The sequence below is a fragment of the Pagrus major genome, chromosome 4 (genome assembly GCF_040436345.1).
Source record: "Pagrus major chromosome 4, Pma_NU_1.0".
Lineage (NCBI taxonomy): Eukaryota > Metazoa > Chordata > Actinopteri > Spariformes > Sparidae > Pagrus > Pagrus major.
The window spans coordinates 4673436-4691992 of record NC_133218.1 but is presented as its reverse complement, the minus strand read 5'-3'; the positions used below and the strand labels follow the sequence as shown (position 1 = coordinate 4691992).

General features: G+C 39.7%; 1 protein-coding gene across 1 annotated transcript in view; it reads left to right on the top strand.

The window, feature by feature from the left end:
• The window catches only part of adamts7 (a disintegrin-like and metallopeptidase (reprolysin type) with thrombospondin type 1 motif, 7), a 99857-nt gene that overhangs the window by 24529 nt on the left and 56771 nt on the right, over nt 1-18557 (top strand). The window contains 3 exon segments of the mRNA XM_073463801.1: nt 3808-3957; nt 7176-7319; nt 14573-14717. Coding sequence (XP_073319902.1) covers nt 3808-3957; nt 7176-7319; nt 14573-14717 — 439 coding nt within the window.

Sequence of the window (18557 nt, the reverse complement as noted above, 5' to 3'; positions counted from 1 at the left end):
GTTGTTAAGCTGTCTTGGGAGGGAACTCAGTACTGCATTGTAGGTGGGTGATAAGTAATGTCTTAGGTCACCTCCTCTGTTCAAAGACGGCCGTTCCAGTTTGACATACATGGATTCCTTTTATTTATTTATTGAACATCTTCAATAAACATCATATCACTTCAAACCTACCAACACACTGAGGCAGAAACTTGTCCATCCTAGGAACAAAACACCCAGGCATAAGCAGAGTAATGTAGTTTATGCCATTCAATGCAGCCAGGACTGCACAGATTTGTACATTGTGGAGACAAAACAACCTCTCCATAAACAAATGGCACAACACAGGAGGGCAACTCCTCAGGTCAAGACTCTGCTGTCCACTTACATCTGAAGGAGAAAAATCATTCCTTTGAGGACAATAATGTGAAAATCTTGGCCAGAGGAGACAGGTGGTTTGAAAGAGGAGTAAAATAATCCGTCTATGTCGAACTGGAACGACCCTTGAACAGAGGAGGTGGCCTTTGACATTACTTATCACCCACCTACAATGCAGCACTGAGTTCCCTCCCCAGACAGCTTAACAACCATTCACACCTGTGCTCACCTAGCAACCCACATAAAAGCCGGTTGGGTCAACCACCCACACGTGTCCTTAACGACTCTGTAAGGACACTCCCACACTGAGTTTAAAAAGCCTGCAACTCCCCTCCAGTTAGTTAGAACTGAAGAAGCCTCTTGGATGAGAGGTGAGACGTCTTCAAGAAACTGAAACAAGTGCAGTTGCCTAAGATACAGCACAGAATTACCATGACCAGGATGACTGAGAACCTTCATCGACCTTAATATGTATATATTAATATGTATATATATATATATATATATATATATATATATATATATATATGTATAAGTGTTATCCTCTCATGCATTCACTAAATTAAAGTTGCCAGTAGCCAGTTTAACAGTCTTTTTCAGATGATATGAGTCACTCACACAGTGTCCAGCCATTTGTATCCTTCATATCGGTAATAAATATCACAGCACAAAGGGCAGTGAAAAAACATAATTTATGCAAATGTGTCTTTCTTTTTCCAAGGCAGCATACAGTACAAATCCTTTTCAATATGCAGAGGCAGTGCACCAGTTCTAATCTGGTCACAAATAGACATTTGATACTTGATACATATTTGATCATTCTCATTAAAAAATAATTTCTTATGTCACCTGCTGTACCTTGTGAATCACGATATCTTCTAGTCTATAGTTAAAACACATATCATACAAGCTCTTAGTCCAGGACCAACTTTTGTTGTTTTATTCCATTTAAATTTTCCTTTTTTTCTTGTGAATTATTGCCCATATTGATTAACCTAATCTATAGCCTGCCAATATAAACCTTTCACTGAACCTCACAGGGCTCTTACCCCACATCTCCTGTTTTTGCTTAAGTTCTAAAAATCTATGAACACAAAGAAAATCTTGAATGGGTATTGCATAATGAAGCAGATATCTGCAGTGGTTCTGAGCAGTGTATACTGTACACTTGCAGTTGCAAATGAACTTTTTACATCAATATGTTTTAGCTTTTGTTAAGGTTACCCCCCAAAGTATACACCATCTGCATTTTAACATAAGAATAACTGGCTTTGTTTTTTTAGTGTAATAATGAATGAGAACATGCTGTGCTGTTCGTGTCTTGTCAAACTCAAGACACTCGAATTCCAACCTGAATAAGAAATGTTCTGTATTTCTACAAAAACAGGGTGTGGGCTGGAGAATGTTCCTTTCAGATTGTTGTATGTGTCCATCAGTCCCTTGCTGTCCTTGGCAGTTATCTGTGAACACTGAGAGATTGTATCTGCCTCACACTATCTCTGTACAGCTCAGGTAGCATGAGCAGCATGTTCACAGAGCAGCAGCAATCACTTGTTATGGTCATTCAAACAATATATGGTGTTCCAATATATGCCATATACAATGTGTGATTTTGCATTTACATAACATATATGTCACTTTTATAAACAATCAAATTCTTGTGAAAATTGCCAGCAACGACCTCAAAGGTTGGAAGTTAATTCAAAACTAGGCAGTAAAAAGCAAGTTGTTGGTATTTTATCACATCTTCTTTCTCTCCGCAGCAAGTTTGGTTATTTCCAACAAAGCAAACTCAATACTTAGAGCACTGTGTTTACCTTTATGAAATCACTTCCAAATGACACCAGGCTGCTACAGGATAACCCCGCTCCTCTACACATTTCAGATGTCACTTGGTATTCTTGTTTTCTAAATGGCAGACATGGATTACAGGGCTCAACAGTCCTGTGCATCACTGCCTCCTCGCCAACTTTCTTTTATGAAACGTGGCGTTTCATGTTTTTTCTTGAAATGGCAAACACCACTGTGTCACATTTTACAATATGATGTGACCATTTATGACTTGAAATACAGTAGAATTAAAACACTTCCGTCCTCATTGTAAAAATTAAAGAAAATCCCAAACCAGCTGCCTCTGGTTGCAGATTTCTGGTTCTCTGTGTTTACATAGTGTCTCTCTCGACACGCCAGATAACAATATGAATCTCTGAAGATCTTTCCATTTGTTCAACTGTTGTCATGCTTCCCTGTGACACTACTGATGTGAAAGTCTATTTATAAATCACCACACCCTTCTGTTTATATTCACTTCTTCTAAGCCCGTTTGAGCTTTACGCTGCAACACATACATGAATCAAAATAGCAGGTAGGAGTGGAGACCCCCACGCAATCTGTCATGCACTTTCTGTTTTTAATTGGTTGATTTCTAATAATCGGTATCAGCCCTGAAAAGGCCATATCATCCAACCCCTGATATGTTTATGAGTGTATATGTATGTACATGGTATATACTATATGTATAAGTACATGCATCTTTCTACATATGGCATATTCATAAATGCACATACATCAGTTTTCCATATGGGATTGCATTAATGGGAATCTCACCAGGGTTGTTGCACCATAAGTTAATTACATTGCAAATAAAGTGAGACAGTTTGTTTCCCTCACCCTTTTGGCCATTAATACTAGATTTTCGAAGATTTTTTTCCCCACAGGTTTCACAGTCTGTTTGGCCTCTCTGGTACTGTTGTCTCTTGTCAAACTGCGAAAGAGGTTTTTGTAAGTGTGCATGAATGTTCATCTGAAGGCTGTAAAATGATTTGTGGTGTTCCTCAGGGTTTAATTTGAGGTCCTACGCTTTTTCTTCTTTATATGCTGTCACCTGGAAACGTCATCAGACACACAGCTTTACATTGCTCTGTCTCCTGATGCCTCAGGACCAATAGATACACTTTTCGATTGTATTTTAGATACCAAGGCAAGGCTTGGGAACTGTTAGTGAACCTTTTTATCATCTTAAAGACAGTACCAGAGTGCAACCGTTTCTCATTGTTCACATTGTGTGAAGCACATTGTATTACATTTTATCTGAATCAAAAGTGTTCTACAAATAAAGTCTGATGGACAGGTTTTTTTAAATTATTGTGGAAAATACAGTCAGTGGTTTAATTTATTATATAAGAGGAATAAATTGCAATTATTTAAATCAAATGGTGGCTAGTATGAGAATCAACGTCAGCAAGACATATGAGATCTGCTCCAAACTGATGTGATGATTTTCTTTAAATCGCCCACCTTTTTTTCTTTAGTTTCCTACCACCTCCTTCCCGTACTTTTCACCTCCCATTATTTTCATCCATTCCTCCTCACCTTCTAAGTGATCTCCAGTGTGTCACTTCTCTGGTTTCCCTTCCAACTGATAACTAACTAACGCTCCACTCTTCACAGGAAAGACATCTGTGCAGCCATCAACATGCCTTGTGAGACTCTGGGTCTGTCCCATGTGGCGGGGATGTGTCAGCCACATCGTAGTTGCAGCATTAGTGAGGACACGGGCCTCCCATTGGCCTTCACTGTGGCTCATGAGCTGGGACACAAGTAAGTGTTCATTACACTCACACACACACACACACACACACACACAAACACACACATCATAGTATTCTGTATCATGTTCACATTGTTAAATAATCAGCAGAAAATACTGATGATGTAAAAATGTTTAAGATTTCACCATATATTTCCATGTAAACAAAATGCAACTGACTGTTCAGCAAGCACTGCCAACCTTCATCTTTCTGATCTTGCATGGCTAATGTGCAATCAGCAATGATAACACCTGCTGATTCACCACAAAAGCACTCCCCTGCTTTCTCAGCCAGCGATGGTTGATTGTTCTGGCTGAACCGACTGTTGCTTGCAGATTTCTAACAGCAAAGCCAGCTGATGAACCTGGCACACTTGTTGCTCTGTCATCCTAATTTATAATTCAGCTTCTTAATGACCTGCATGAGGATTTTCTTTTCCTCAAATGACTTCCCAACAGACTTGGTAATTAAGGAACATAAATGGCATTTATACAAAAGCACATTCTAAGAAAGGCACACAATCAACAACTCATAAAAAGAAGCTAATCCAGACCTTGGTAAAGCAGAGGAGCGGTGTGAAACCTCCCTAACAAAATTATATTTTCAATACTGCGTGGGTTTAATGCTACCAATAATTGGTATTCCAACCGGTTGATGAGAACACTAGCATCTGCTGCTCTGATAAGCCTTCAGCCCTCCTTGTAAAGCTGTTTACAATGATTTATGTGATAAAATAGTCAATGTGTTTTATCTGCGTCTGAGTGTCACTGCAACAGTCAAGCGGACTGAAAAGCTGGAATACATACAGTATAACTCAAACTGCCACATTGAGAAAGAGAAAAATGATCTCTCTCGTGGCTTGCTGTGGCAAAGTTTGTAGGTTGTTCATTTTGTCATCCTAAATAAAAAAAAATCTGTTTTTTATACAGTGTTTCTGATCATTCGTCACCTCAGTGTCTTAGATAACCGTTAGTAACGTTAGCTAGTCACTCAGTGTGGCACCAAAGTGACTGATTTTCAGAGTTTAACTAACTTTAGGTTGCTATGGCTTTTTTTTCATTGGGTGCTTGGGGGAGCTGCTTAACATTAAAGTGATAGTTCGGGTCTTTTGATGTGGGGTTTTATGATGTACTTATCCCTGGTCAGTGTGTTACCTGCAGAAGATGACCGTCAGCTCTCCCCCTGTGTGGAGAAGCAGCGCATAGCACCGACAGGGAAGCAGAGCATTACTGCCAATCGTACTGACAGCAAGACTTATTTTAGCCACATAAAAGAAAAAAATATATATATATAGATTTAAGTGTACGCTATATTTTAAACATTTTTGGTGCTTTACATTGCTGTCAGACAGCCACGCAAAGTCTGATGTACGGATGTGGGAATGCAGTCCCAAAGGAAAGGGCCATATATCGTAAAGTAATACCACAAATTGTTAAAAGCTGTAACTGTAGAAGGCACATACAGAACAAAAGTCAATCAAACAAATGTTCCACCGGGGAATTGTCCTTAGACAATTGTAAATATCAGTCTTATTTCATGCTCTGCCTCCTACCCTCCATTGATCCGTCTGTATACACTCAGTTTGCAATTAAAATCACGTTCTCTTCAGAGTGATTCAACTTGACTGCAATCAGCGTGTGATTGATAACTTCGTTCTGTTTGTTCATCTTGATTGTTGTGGTCCAGCTGAGCTTATTCTCCACTGTGTCTGGTTGGCGGGTAGTTATCAATTCGTGTTTGGTCTGTTTTTAAGGTTGTTGAATGCTTGAACAAGTTCTGGATTGACAGGAGCCCTTTGTGAATACCAATCTGTCCTTCCTGTACGGACAAAATGAAAATGAGTTCACTGAGGCTCCAACAATGGAATGACAGACTGAGGTTGTTTTCAGCATTCAGAGGTGCCGTGGTACAGGTAGTTTTAATAAAGAGAGAAAAAAAAGTGTACGTATTTTTGGGACTGCTAATTTTTCTCCTAATCCATGGTGACAATTATTTGTTTTTCCCTTCTGCCACTTTTAAATAGCTCAAATCTTCTGTTTGCAGCTGCTACTGTAAAGGGACATCTTTCTCTATTGAATTCACATAAACTGTTGATGTAATGCAGTTATCCAAGAAGTGAAATAGCATAGGGGTGAGGAAGCTAGCTGACTAGTTGCTTATTAGCTGTTTTGCATCTCCCATAGACTTCAATACTGCTGTCACCACAGTGTGGGACCAAAGCAAGATTCTGTGACGTAATGACCCTTCCCTCTTTTTTAGGTTCCTTGATTCGAACAAGGAAGTGTGACATCATCAAGCCTCTCAGCCTTAACTAGCAAGACTGTTAGCGTAAACGACAAAGATTGCTTGCATATTTTGTCAGCTGTAGGCATAAATGTGAATTGAGAATATACCCCAAACAACAAAATGAAACTTCTGCTTGTGTCTGGTAACATTAAACTCAGTCAAAGGCTGTTTCCCAATGTAATAAAACATCTAGTTAATGGTTAGTTAGCCAAGGCATCTGCATGCTACTGGAATTCTTATTTTGCTTGTTGGGCAATTGCATAGCATCAACAGTTTTACACAAATTCAATAGAGACAGGAGTCCTTGTACAGTATGACCAGTTGTAAAAAGATTTAAGTGTTCTGGGGACCTTATTTTCCTCTGAGAACAGCTTGTTTCTTCATGCTCAAATCGACAGTAGAGTGAAGTGCAGAACATTCTCTCCAATAAAAAATAATACTTTCTGTGCTTATGGTAATTTTCAAACTCATCAGCTAGACATACAGTAGATAAGCATTAACCACTGCTAGAGGGGAGTTCTAGGTTTTTCATTTCACTTATTTTTAACCGGCAATTAGCAGCTACAAGTGGAAATATTTCCAAAGGCACCAAATCAGCTTTAATTCTCACCGCAGTCACTCCTGTTGCTGCAGATGTGAAGCATCCATAAAACCACCCACGTCCTTTTCAGAAGCAGAGGTCCAACATGCAGGCAATTTGCAATTAAGAGGGATGTGCTAACGCTCTCATTTGATTAACAACCTTTTGTTTACTTAACTTTCCTTTTTCACAGCCTTTTTACAGATTTCTTTGACGGAATAACTCTGTTGCTGCACCCACATCAAAATAAAGAATTGTAACATGTATGTGTTTGTTGTTGCACATTGTAGCTTTACTCTGAAGTCAGTACTTGTTGTGCCTACTCACGGTCCCTCTGTGTGGGATGTGCTTTTATGTCACAGCTTTGGGATTCAGCATGATGGCAACGGTAATGACTGTGAACCCATTGGGAAACGACCTTTCGTCATGTCTCCACAGCTCCTGTACGGCACCTCCCTGCCCAGGTGGTCACGCTGCAGTCGCCAGTATATCACCCGCTTCCTCGAGTGAGTGCCACACATGATGTATGACTGAGATTGTGTGTTAAAGGTTCAAGCTTGCATTTGCCCACAGCTTTTTGAATGCATCCATTTAGAGGGTCTTTGATAACCACATACTGTGTCTGTACTCCATATACAGTAAATGTGTGGAAGGAAAGAACAAGAGTTTCTATTGCACCTGAGAGTCTATGAATACTCCATGACCTTCACATTCCTCTGTCACATGGACCTCCGCTGACTTTGTTTTATGGCTGTGCAAAAAGATCAATACTGAATTATTATTGTGTTATAAGACTAAATATTGTCTTAAATTTTGGATATTGTTGGATGTCATGATATGTCATAGGTGTTGTCTTTTAATGGTTTTAAAGGCTGCATTAAAGTAAAATGTTGTAATTCTCTGAACTAGAACCTGTTCTGATACTTTCCATCAGCAAGCAGGTTCGTAGATAATAACTGAATTTTAATTTTTGGGTGAACTGTTCCTTTAACACATGTTTTTGCGTAATAGTAGCATGGTGGCATTAAGCAAATAATGAAGGAAATGGGCTAATTGCCACCGTTTTCATATACTGTCACCACAGTTAGATAAAAATACATGCTAAAAACTATCTGTCTATCTGTCTATAGTACTGTGTGTGTGTGTGTGTGTGTAATCTGTACAGTCAGCTGCTACTGTCAAAGACTTGAACTGTGATTCTGGCTTCAACAGTACAAGTGTTGAATGTCTGAAATAGTTCACTAGAGTTGCTCCAGTTTCTGAGCTCCAAGCATCTGGAATTCATTTAGTGGGTGTTCAGCTACTTGACAGCATTGTAGCTTCTTGACTCCACTGTGGGGAAAAAAATGGGCCGTGGGCCGATATTTACACTCGTGGGAGTTTGCTACACAAAGGCCACTGGTTTGTGTGTTTGTATGCGTTTGTGTCTGAGTGGAGGTAATTAAAAAGGAGACAGGGAGAGCTGCCAACATTTTTAAATTAAAGTTTGTTGTCATTTGTCATTTTGTCCGTACCATTTCAGAATTTTGCTGACTTACTAATGGATGCCATTAAATTTGGTACCAAAGTCTAAAAAATGGTCAAGCTTTCTGGTCTGAAAAGTGAAAAGTGAAGTGCCTTACACCTGCATTCTTTATAATGGCCAGCAGGGGGCATCTCCACTGGTTTCATAAAGAAGTCAGATTGAACGTAAGCTTATGAGAAAATGACCCTACATCACACTTGATTTATTCCCTCAGTAAACAGTTTCCTAATGAGTTTATGAACTCAGTCGCTAGGTTCAAGTCTTCTTCAATACAGCATGATGTTCAGTTTGTAAATTATGGTCCAATTTAGAGCAAAATAGATGATAAAGCCAGGTATGCTTTAGACCAGTGGTTACAACCTTTTTGAGTCGCGACCCCCAATTTAACATGCACTGCTGTACACAAACACACTCACACGACGGTGTGAACGCATGATGGATAAAGCGCTGTCCGCGGTGCTGAAACAACGCCTGATCAATACACCGTAGGCTACGTCGCATTTACAAATCAGACAAGCACTTATGATCACACTTCAGCTATTAGTTTCTTTATCATTTTATTTTGAAACACTTCTGGATTTTTTTGAAAACATAAAGCAGCATCAAGAGGCTAACTTTTCACGCGAGTAACAGACCGACAATGGTCGCTATCCCATCATATTGCTGGTAGTTGAGCCGGTTAAAATGTAAACAAATAACGCAAACTTTCTTTTTCTTTTTAATGAAATAAAACGATAACCAGTGCGTGCTAATTAGGAAGCCTTAACAAAACACACTGGGGAGAAAAACAGCCCATGTTTCATTTTAAACATCTATGTTGCTGAGAGCTTAAACATGAAAAAGAACGTCATAACATTTTGTCATAACAACAACTTAAGACTGTCAATCTGCTCATTCGGCCCCTTTCCTTGTCAAAGCAGAGATGTTTTTTGTTAACAAAAACTCCTAACTCTATAAACATCTTCTTCTTTTTTTTTCTTCACAAAGCCAAATAGCTGCAACCACTATTTAATGTGATGGCTGGGCCTGCTTGTTTGAACAGAGCAGCTGCATTCTTGGCTTTATGTTAGACACGGCCACGCGAAGATCACTCTCAACTCTGAGGAGTCGTGATCTGTATTTGTTTTTCATGTATGTCAGCGCAGAAAAGGTCTTTTCACACAGATATGTGGATGCAAATGGAAACAGTACATCGGTTGCAGCTTTTGACAGTGCTGCGTACTCTGTTGCTACTGACAACCAGAACTCTTCCAGTGCGCATGCCGAGAAAGCAGTCTGTAATGTGCTGTCAGAGGAGAGATCTAGCAGGGCGTCCTGCAGCTCTGATGGCAGGTGTTGCGTGGTGGAGGTGCAGCTGTGTCTGTATGTGTGAATGAGAAGGGCAGACATGAGACTAGTGGACAGGTTCGTTGTTGTTGTTTTGGTGTAGTTACGGCCGACAGTAACTGGTTTTGAGTAATAAAATGCCTGTTTGAGACCAACCGCTTGTCGTCCTTCTAACGTCCGGTCGGACGCTACATTAATTTTGTGCATTTATATTTTTCCAAAATGATTTGGCGACCCCCAGAAATCATCTCGCGACCCCAAGGTTGAGAATGGCTGCTTTAGACCATGGCTACCTTATGTCGCCACCAAAGTGTGTCCCCGTGTATTCAGTCAGATCCAATCAGGATATCTTCCTCAGTTCCACCCTCCTGTCCAAATACGTCTGGCTCCAAAAAAACAAAGATGGCGATGGCTAGTCAGTAAACCAAAGGGTGACATCACGGTTAGTTTACATTTGATGGTAACTCATGTTCCCTACGAGTGACTAGTCTAGACTCTTGTTTCCTGAAGCAGGTATGAGTTTATTACTGCTAATAACTTGCTTTTGACTGAATATAAATGACAATTAAGTCTGTTTTTTGGCAGACTGAGACACTAAAATGAGCAACCAGAGTTGATTCTGGTCCAAAATAACCCACCTACAATATGATAAACAGTGTTTGTAATAGTCTAAATGAAAACATGAAAAAGAACAGCCCGTTTTCAGTAACCATGGCACGATGACAAGTGAGGAAATAAACACCCCCTCTGTATGTCTTCTCTTGTCTCTCAGACTCCTCTCGTTTCACCTCCACATCCAGCCAGCCAATCCAAAATCTGCATTGATCATTGTACTCTCATGAGACTCTTGATATGAATCTTCCCATCTCATTTCTCTAAATGCCAGATTTCCCCCTCCATTTTCTCTGTTTTATCTCTTCCACTGACTGCAGACAAGCCTTCTATTGTATGTGGCTTTAGTCGTCCCGCAGGCCTCTGCTACTCGTGCTGCTTCAGAGGTTTGGTCTGTAGGTGTTATTTTATGTGGAATGTGGAAGGTCACATTGAGCTGAGTGGTTGAGATGTTATCACATAGATGGGCTACTCATAAACACCCGGCCACCCTTTAATGTAATTGAAATTCCTGAAAGTCCAAAGAGGCTTAGTGGCAAAAAAACGAAGAAAAAACTCATTTCATGTTCAATTAGCTGCTAAATAGAGGATCCACAGAAGCTGAAGTTAACAGTTACAGCATGGACCAGTCTCACACATAACATAGCATATATGATCACACATTTACACCGATTGTAAATTATTTTTGTGGTGAAAGGATTCTGCATACACTTCAATTATTGGCATAAACATTTCCAGGAAAGTAGAACCTAATTTGCCCTCTGAGCTGCCTTTCAGTCCTGAGGCACTCATGGAGAACATTTTAATTGCTGCTGTTCAATAGTCAGTGTGAGGTCATCTCAAGTTAATGATTTTGTTGTGCTCAACAGCCAGCCTTCATAACTTTAAATATGGATTTTTTTTTAGTCTTTAGGTGTATTCTAAGTGTATACGTCTATTAATAATGTGAAAATGTAATGGTATCTATAGTGATATCTTGGATATTTGAGCAAATGTTGTCATTGCCAAGACTTTGTGCAACTATCTATAATGTGTTAATTATACAGAACTTGCTCTTTAAAGCTGCTCTAGTCATATTTTTGTATTAGCAATGGATGAAATGACTGTGATGTAATGAAATGATGTAACATGAAAGGGTTTGCTTGTCGTGACAAACCCGCGGAAGATTATTGCCAAGCTCTTTGGTTCCCCTTACTCTGTGTCCTAACTGCATGCAAGCATCCGATGTGATGACGGACGCTCGCTCCCCTCACTGAATCTATTAAATATGCTTTCTGTTACACCATGTAAACAAACCACGTACTTGTCAGCTGCGTGCTAGAGATCAGATTGGAGACTGGATAGTTCAGGTCTTTTGATGTGTAAATACACATTTGCCATGTCAAACTGAAAAAGATTAAGATATGTTTTCCTTCTTGATGTCTTTGACTGGTTAAAATGCACAAAATCACAGTAATCACAATATGGTGCTTTTCTGTCACACATAGAAGACATGTTTCCAGTTTGATGGATCAATGAAAAGTAAAACAAGGTACAGTTTGAGCAGTCTTTTCCGGTCAAGTTTAATCTTTTTATTTGCTGCTATACAGGCATAATGAAGGAAAAACATCCTGTGCAATTTCAATCTTGTTAGCAGCAGCACAGCCCGCTGATTTGATTGCACAGTCATTATAGTGTGCAGCAATGCTGTTTTATGAGTGTGGTGTAATTTTTTATTTTTTTGTATACCTCTATTATTTATTTCTCTCTCTTACACTCTACACTTATCTGTACTTATTTCTGTTTACTGGGGATCAAATAAGGTTTATCTTTTTGTCTCATCTTATTAAAAAATAACACCATCGCTCGGCCACATCCTGAATTTATTGGTGCTCTCTTAACGTTAATTTATGTTCATAACATCTGCACAATGAAGATTGTTCCCAGTTGGCTTCACTTGTGCTCACTTTTGCCCACATGTGTGCAGTGCAGAAGGCCAAAACTCAAGAGTTGGCTCTTCCAGAGCATGACAGCTTTATCCAGACTTATTTTTCCCCTTTTTCCTGCTCAGTGAAAACTGTAATGCAGCAGTGCTGCCTGTAAATCTGACTTCATGCTTATTTAGGAATCTAATCATGATTTCCAACAGTTTTTCTATGATTTATTATCCTTTTCACTTTGACATTACAGAACATAACAACACTTGGATTGACTTAAGCACATAAAATAATGCACATATGTCCTTTATTTATCTGCCTATGTTCTTTATTTTAAGCACATAATAACATAATATAAAGGACATAGGCTTCGTCCCATGCAGGTGTATTTACACTGAGCTTTGGCAATGCAGCTTTACATCAGCTAGGCCAGGTAAGGTCATGACTGCAATTAAAATTCATATCACAAAGCGCACATGTATTTAATGACCACAGGCTCATCACAATCCCATCACAGCTCTCATTATGGAGATTTAAATGCTGGCTAATTTTCTAGTGACAGTGAAATGATTCACGTGTACGTCAGAGAACTTTGTTCTTTGTTTAAGATTACTATACAATTACAGGGAGGTTAAGGCCAGTAAATTAGACTTTCAGTGTATAATTTGGTTATTATTGTTATGCTTTTCCTTTTTGTGATTACCACATTAAACGTGCACTGTGTAGGATTAAGGGGGGGATTCAGGGGTAGAATGTTCATAATTATCTTTACATTAGTCTATGAAAGTAAGAATCATTGTGATGTTTTCACAATTAGTATGGCTGACTGATACAGCTAAAAAATAACCTTGCAGTGTTTGCTAATATTAAGCCAAATGAGTTGACCAAGATGTACTTGTTTAACACGTGAGTAACAAATCAAAACATTGAGTCCTTAAGGTTGTTTTCTTGCATGTAATAAAGAATAATTTATATGTTTAATAAATATAAATCAGACTTGATATGTCTAGTTCTTAAACAGTTATAATATTTCCAAATATCTCTCACGTCTGTGCTGTTTTTTGGTAAGGAAAATTAAATAGCATTTAATCAAATTTCTTTTTACCTAATTTAATCTGCAGGTTTTAATTAGAAAGACACTTTTAATGTTCTTTTGATTGAACATCAGATTGCACTGAACACTGAAGCAATATCACTGAATGATTACTTACAGCGTACTAACATGCACAATTAATCAAAGCAACACTTCTTGAGTCTTGATATAAATCTCGCCTTGCACTCATGTAGATGAGGTTCACATGGACACTCAAAGTGTTTTTAGCCATGCTTGGGGTCCCAGGGGATGGAAATGCTGGTGTAAATGTTGGTCCTTCTAGACTAAAACATATCTACAACTGCTGGATGGATATCCATGAAATTTGGAACAGACCTCCCTCCGAATTAATTGTAATTACCTACCCAATGTGCACAGCAGTTTTCAAGTTTGTGACCAAAATCTGTTTGTGCCGTGCCGCATTTATTTCACAGTCTGATTTACTACAGTACGCTTACTACGCTCATTTCTATAGAGTCATGATGCTCAGAAAATAAATCATAACACAGTGAAATGTTTTCATTGGCTACAGTTCTGCTCCACGTCAGTGAAACTCAAAATGATATTCATAAATTGTGATATTATAATCTTAAGTGCTCAGTTTGTTGATGAAGGTTCTCAATCATCCAGGTCATGGTAATTCCAGGTGCTGTATCGTAGGCAACTAGACTTGTTTCAGTTTCTTGAATACGTTTCACCTCTCATCCTTGAGGCTTCTTCAGTTCTAACTAACTGGAGGGGAGTTTGCAGGCTTTTAAACTATGTCTGAGTGTCCTTACAGAGTTGTTAAGGACACGTGTGAGCTCTGAGGTTCAGAGTTCACCAGTCTTCATGTGGATTGCTAGGGCTAGGTGAGCCCAGGTGTGAATGGTTGTTCAGCTGTCTGGGGAGGGCACTCAGTGCTGCATTGTAGGTGAGTGATAAGTAACGTTGTACGCCACCTCCTCTGTTCAAGGACGTTTGTTTCAGTTTGACATAGATGGGTTCTTTTACTCCTCTTGAATTCTTGTTTTTTTTTTACTTTGGCACTCAGAGGTCATTGTTCACATGTCTGTTGCTGAATATTCTTGTTGTATTATAGTATTCCTTGCCTCTGCTGGAAACTTCTGTACTACACTGTAAACATGACCAACGTTTACAGTGTAGTACAGAAAGGTAGTAAATGCATATATTCATTTTGATAAAAAATATTGCAGAATGATACTGTGTGTGTAACAAAGAAACATTTATAAACTGTGCTCACCTGACTGTTTTTCATGTCTTACTTTATGCACCCACCCCTCACAGTCGTGGCTGGGGCTGGTGTCTCGATGATACCCCGGTGAAGGAGAAGCTGTCCTTAAACTTGGTTCTTCCTGGGGTTCTGTACAGCGCTGCCCATCAGTGTCGACTGCAGTATGGCTCCGGGTCCCTGCTCTGCGATGACATGGATGTAAGACTCTCTAAGACAACCAATAAATCGTAGTAAAACCTTGCAACACCATGTATAGTTGTATAGACAAAATGTAGGCTTCCTCCTTTCTCCTTCTCTTCTTCACTGCATGTTTGTCCTTTTCTAGTTGGTCCTGTCTTGTGTTGTTGTTTCTGCTGCCACAACAACACGTTCCTTTGTGTACCTACAACCTCCTCCATTGTTCATCGATCCCATCATTTCCTCAGTACAATGTGCTGGTGCAACCTTTACCATTTCATTACTGTAAGAGATTGTTAAAAAAACGCTTCTGTGAGCTTGTACTAATAACTGAAGGTGACTATTTTTTATCAGCTCAGATGTTGTCTCTTCTGGACGAGCCTGGCAGGACAGTAGGATGAAAATATTCATAGATCTTTGTGAGAAAATAAACCGGAAACAATGACAACAGTGAGGGTAAAGAGTGAACACAGAGGGAATGTCTTCTCTCTTTGGAAATCCCCATTGGAAACTGCATCCTTACAAAAACCAACATGATGGTCGCAAATCAGTCATGTTTAGATTGAAAAAAAAGAAACTATGAAATCAATACAGTCAAAGCCTTTTGATAAGCCACAAGACAAACAAGTGTTTGAAAAAATGGTGGCCTGAAGAAGCAATCGGAGTGAGTGAGTCGTCAAAATTTACAGTATCCTGAAGGAATCCAGGACACACAGGTCGCCACTGTCAACCCCACTGTGCGTCGGCACACTGTTGTATTGAGTCGTCACACATGGCTTCATCATTGTAACCCAAAACCTAACCCTGTCTGCAACATACATTTTTTCCTTGAACGCCACAGCCATCCCTTCAACCATCGCTGCTTAAAATTCCCAGTGATAGCAACATGGCTACGGCAAGCAGCCTAGCTACTGTCTAATGCAAAATACAACTATAGGAACCCTAATTTGACCTAGAAAGCCTGATCTTAATGCTACAGTATGAAAAGGCAGAGTAAAACACTTGGTTGTATTCATAAGTAGGCAGGATTTTTTTACTAACCTATCCAGTAGAAAGATTTTGAACTTGAATCTTGAGTCCTGGTGGTAAGCAGATACACAAATCAGCAAGGGAACACATTTAAACCCGAACACTCTCTATTGAGTGAATGCCCGTCTGCTCAGTGTTTAACCTCAGTTTCTGTCACTCTCCCTCTTCCTCTTTGTTGCCTCCTCCATCAGTGATTTCTTTATCCTTTGTAGTGTAGAGTTTTCACCATTATTCCAGTTGCTCCACCGTTACCTGGGGATAGCAACCAGGGAAAACAATGCCTCTTCCTGTTTTGGTTGTGCAATGGCAGATATGCATGTTTCCTTTGTGCCGTAATGCAATTTTAATTTCTATGGGAAAAATCCAGCCCGCTGGCAAGAGGTGTATAGGGACCCAATCTATATGAGAACAGTGTCATTTTTCTACAGCCATTACACTGCATCAAACTATTTACTTCAGAATGAATGAAGTTAAAGCAAAAAAGTTGTCTTTTGCCAGTTTAAGTAAGGTTTTGCTTGCCTTTTGCTTGTAATATAATATTTTGACAGTGTGAACGTTGACTGTTGACTTTGGTGCACTGTGCTATTCTACCATCAGCAATTCATAACCATGATAATTCAGATGACAGCTTAACAGCTAAGTGTGACTTTTCAAATGATAAATTGCTGATGAGCAAAATTATCAGGAAAGATCTTTGTAATTGATCCTATGCAGGAGAGGTAGCTCTGATTTTTAGTGAGTTACTGTACCTGTGAGCAGCTCCGCATGGCCAGACAAACCACCATCCCGATTTAGCCCAGGAAACCCCCCCTCTGCATCAACCCTAGACTAATGACATGAGCTGGATTTAAACTGTCTGCATAAGCAAAACGCACATCCTTCTCAGTAGCTGGTAGTGTGAAACATAGTTCATGCAGGACATGAGGCAATTACAGCGACTGGTTTCCAAGGATTTACAAGCAAATGATTAACAAGACTCGAACCAGTCTTAGTATTCAAGCCCACTACTGAAGAATCCAGTGACGTGCGGTGAGGTTCATGGCTGGTGAGGCACTGACTCCATCAGAATCAGATTTACAAATATATGAACCCAACAGAGTAGATTATTCACCATTTGACAGCAAGGGCTGGCTCAATCCGTGGCAGCGGCAGCTAGTAGTGGCACTTCCTGCCTTTCACTCCAGTTGCCGTTGTCTGAGGCAGTCACTGCCCTGCCACGGCAACTGCTGTTGTTATGGGCATTTGTTTTTATTTTTATTTTATAAAACAGTCATCAGTCTTGCATTAGACTCGCTGGCAGTAGCATTTCCATTACGTGATTTCTGCATTAATTTGGTTTTCTTAATTTGGACACACACACACGCACGCACAGGGGCCCGTAACGTTAGTCTGAAGCAAACCTTTCAGCTCCGGTGTTGGTCTTCCTTTATTTATTACCTCCTGTTTCGATTGAAAGTCCAGTTTAGAAAATTGTTTGAGCTTGGATATAAAATCCTCCATTGTAAATCCAGGCAGGGCGAGAGGGGGAAAAAATATCCCTGCACTTGACTCGCTCGTAACCATGGACTAAGATTGTTGCTAGCTCACTGTCACTTACTCTGCAGCTGCGGAGTAGCATTTAGAATTTCTGGGCTCACGATTGCCCCCTACCTTGAGGCAAGAGAACTGCCTGCCTCAAACAGGTTATACACATATATTATATACATCAGCTAAACTTTGGGAAGTCAGGGGGGGCATATATTAAAAGTGTTTGAAACATTTGATTGGCGACATACAGAGAGACAGTGACACGCTCTCATTGGATGGCAGAGCACAGTTTGTGAGGGATTGCGCAATCCAAGGTGAGGCTCAGCTTGCTGCTGCCTCACCGTGCGTCTCTTCCCCGTATTTGAACGGAAGTGCAAAAATTCAGCGATTTTTAATAAAAAACAATCCAAATTGTTTAAGTTAAATGGAAAATTAGTTTATAGTTCAAACCATTTGACAAATATAACCATTTAATTTATTTGTTTATTATATATTTTATTTTTTCCATGATGACAGGTGAGGCTCTGTCTCCCCTGCCTCTCCTGACCGCACGTCACTGAAAGAATCTAACAGATTTGTTTGAAGGAGAGAATCGATGCAGACACTTTTTTTGACACAGGGTTTTCACTGCTTTAGGGCAATCTTTCCGGTGCCGTGTGCATTTGATTAAATCCTCTCGGCTTTCACAGCTGTGTGTTCCTTAGACTGCTTGTGTATTGTGGCTGGGAGCAGATATACAATGCAGATCAACAGACCAGAGCAACAACTGCAGTAAAAGACTGGACAGACAGAGACCACACACACATTTTTCCACCAGCAAACGAAGTGTCCTTATAAACACTGTGTGTAACAACTGGCACAAGTTTTACAAGCAAGCCCCCGGGATAGAAAAACAGTGGGATGCAAAATCAACAGCCTGCTGCTCTGAAAATCTACACATTTTGTTTAGTCCAGGCACATAGTTACTCAAGTTAAAAATGTTGAGTTTCTTTTTTATGCATGTTTACCAACTGCCTTAAGGTACCCTGTGGTGTTTTCATGTAACAAAACATGATAATGTTAAGAATCAGTGTTTCTCATCAAATAGTAAGGTGCATGTCCTTTAGGCCTTATTGACATGCTGAATTAATTTCCTTCCACGTAAAATGTTGTTTTCTACAGTGGTGGAAGAACAGTTTGGCTCCTTTACTCCTTTGTAAGTAAAAGTACTAGTGCCACACTAAAAAAAACCACCCCACTGCAACAAAAAGTTCTGCATTCAAAAACGTACTTATGTGACAGTACGTAAGGATTATCAGCAAAATG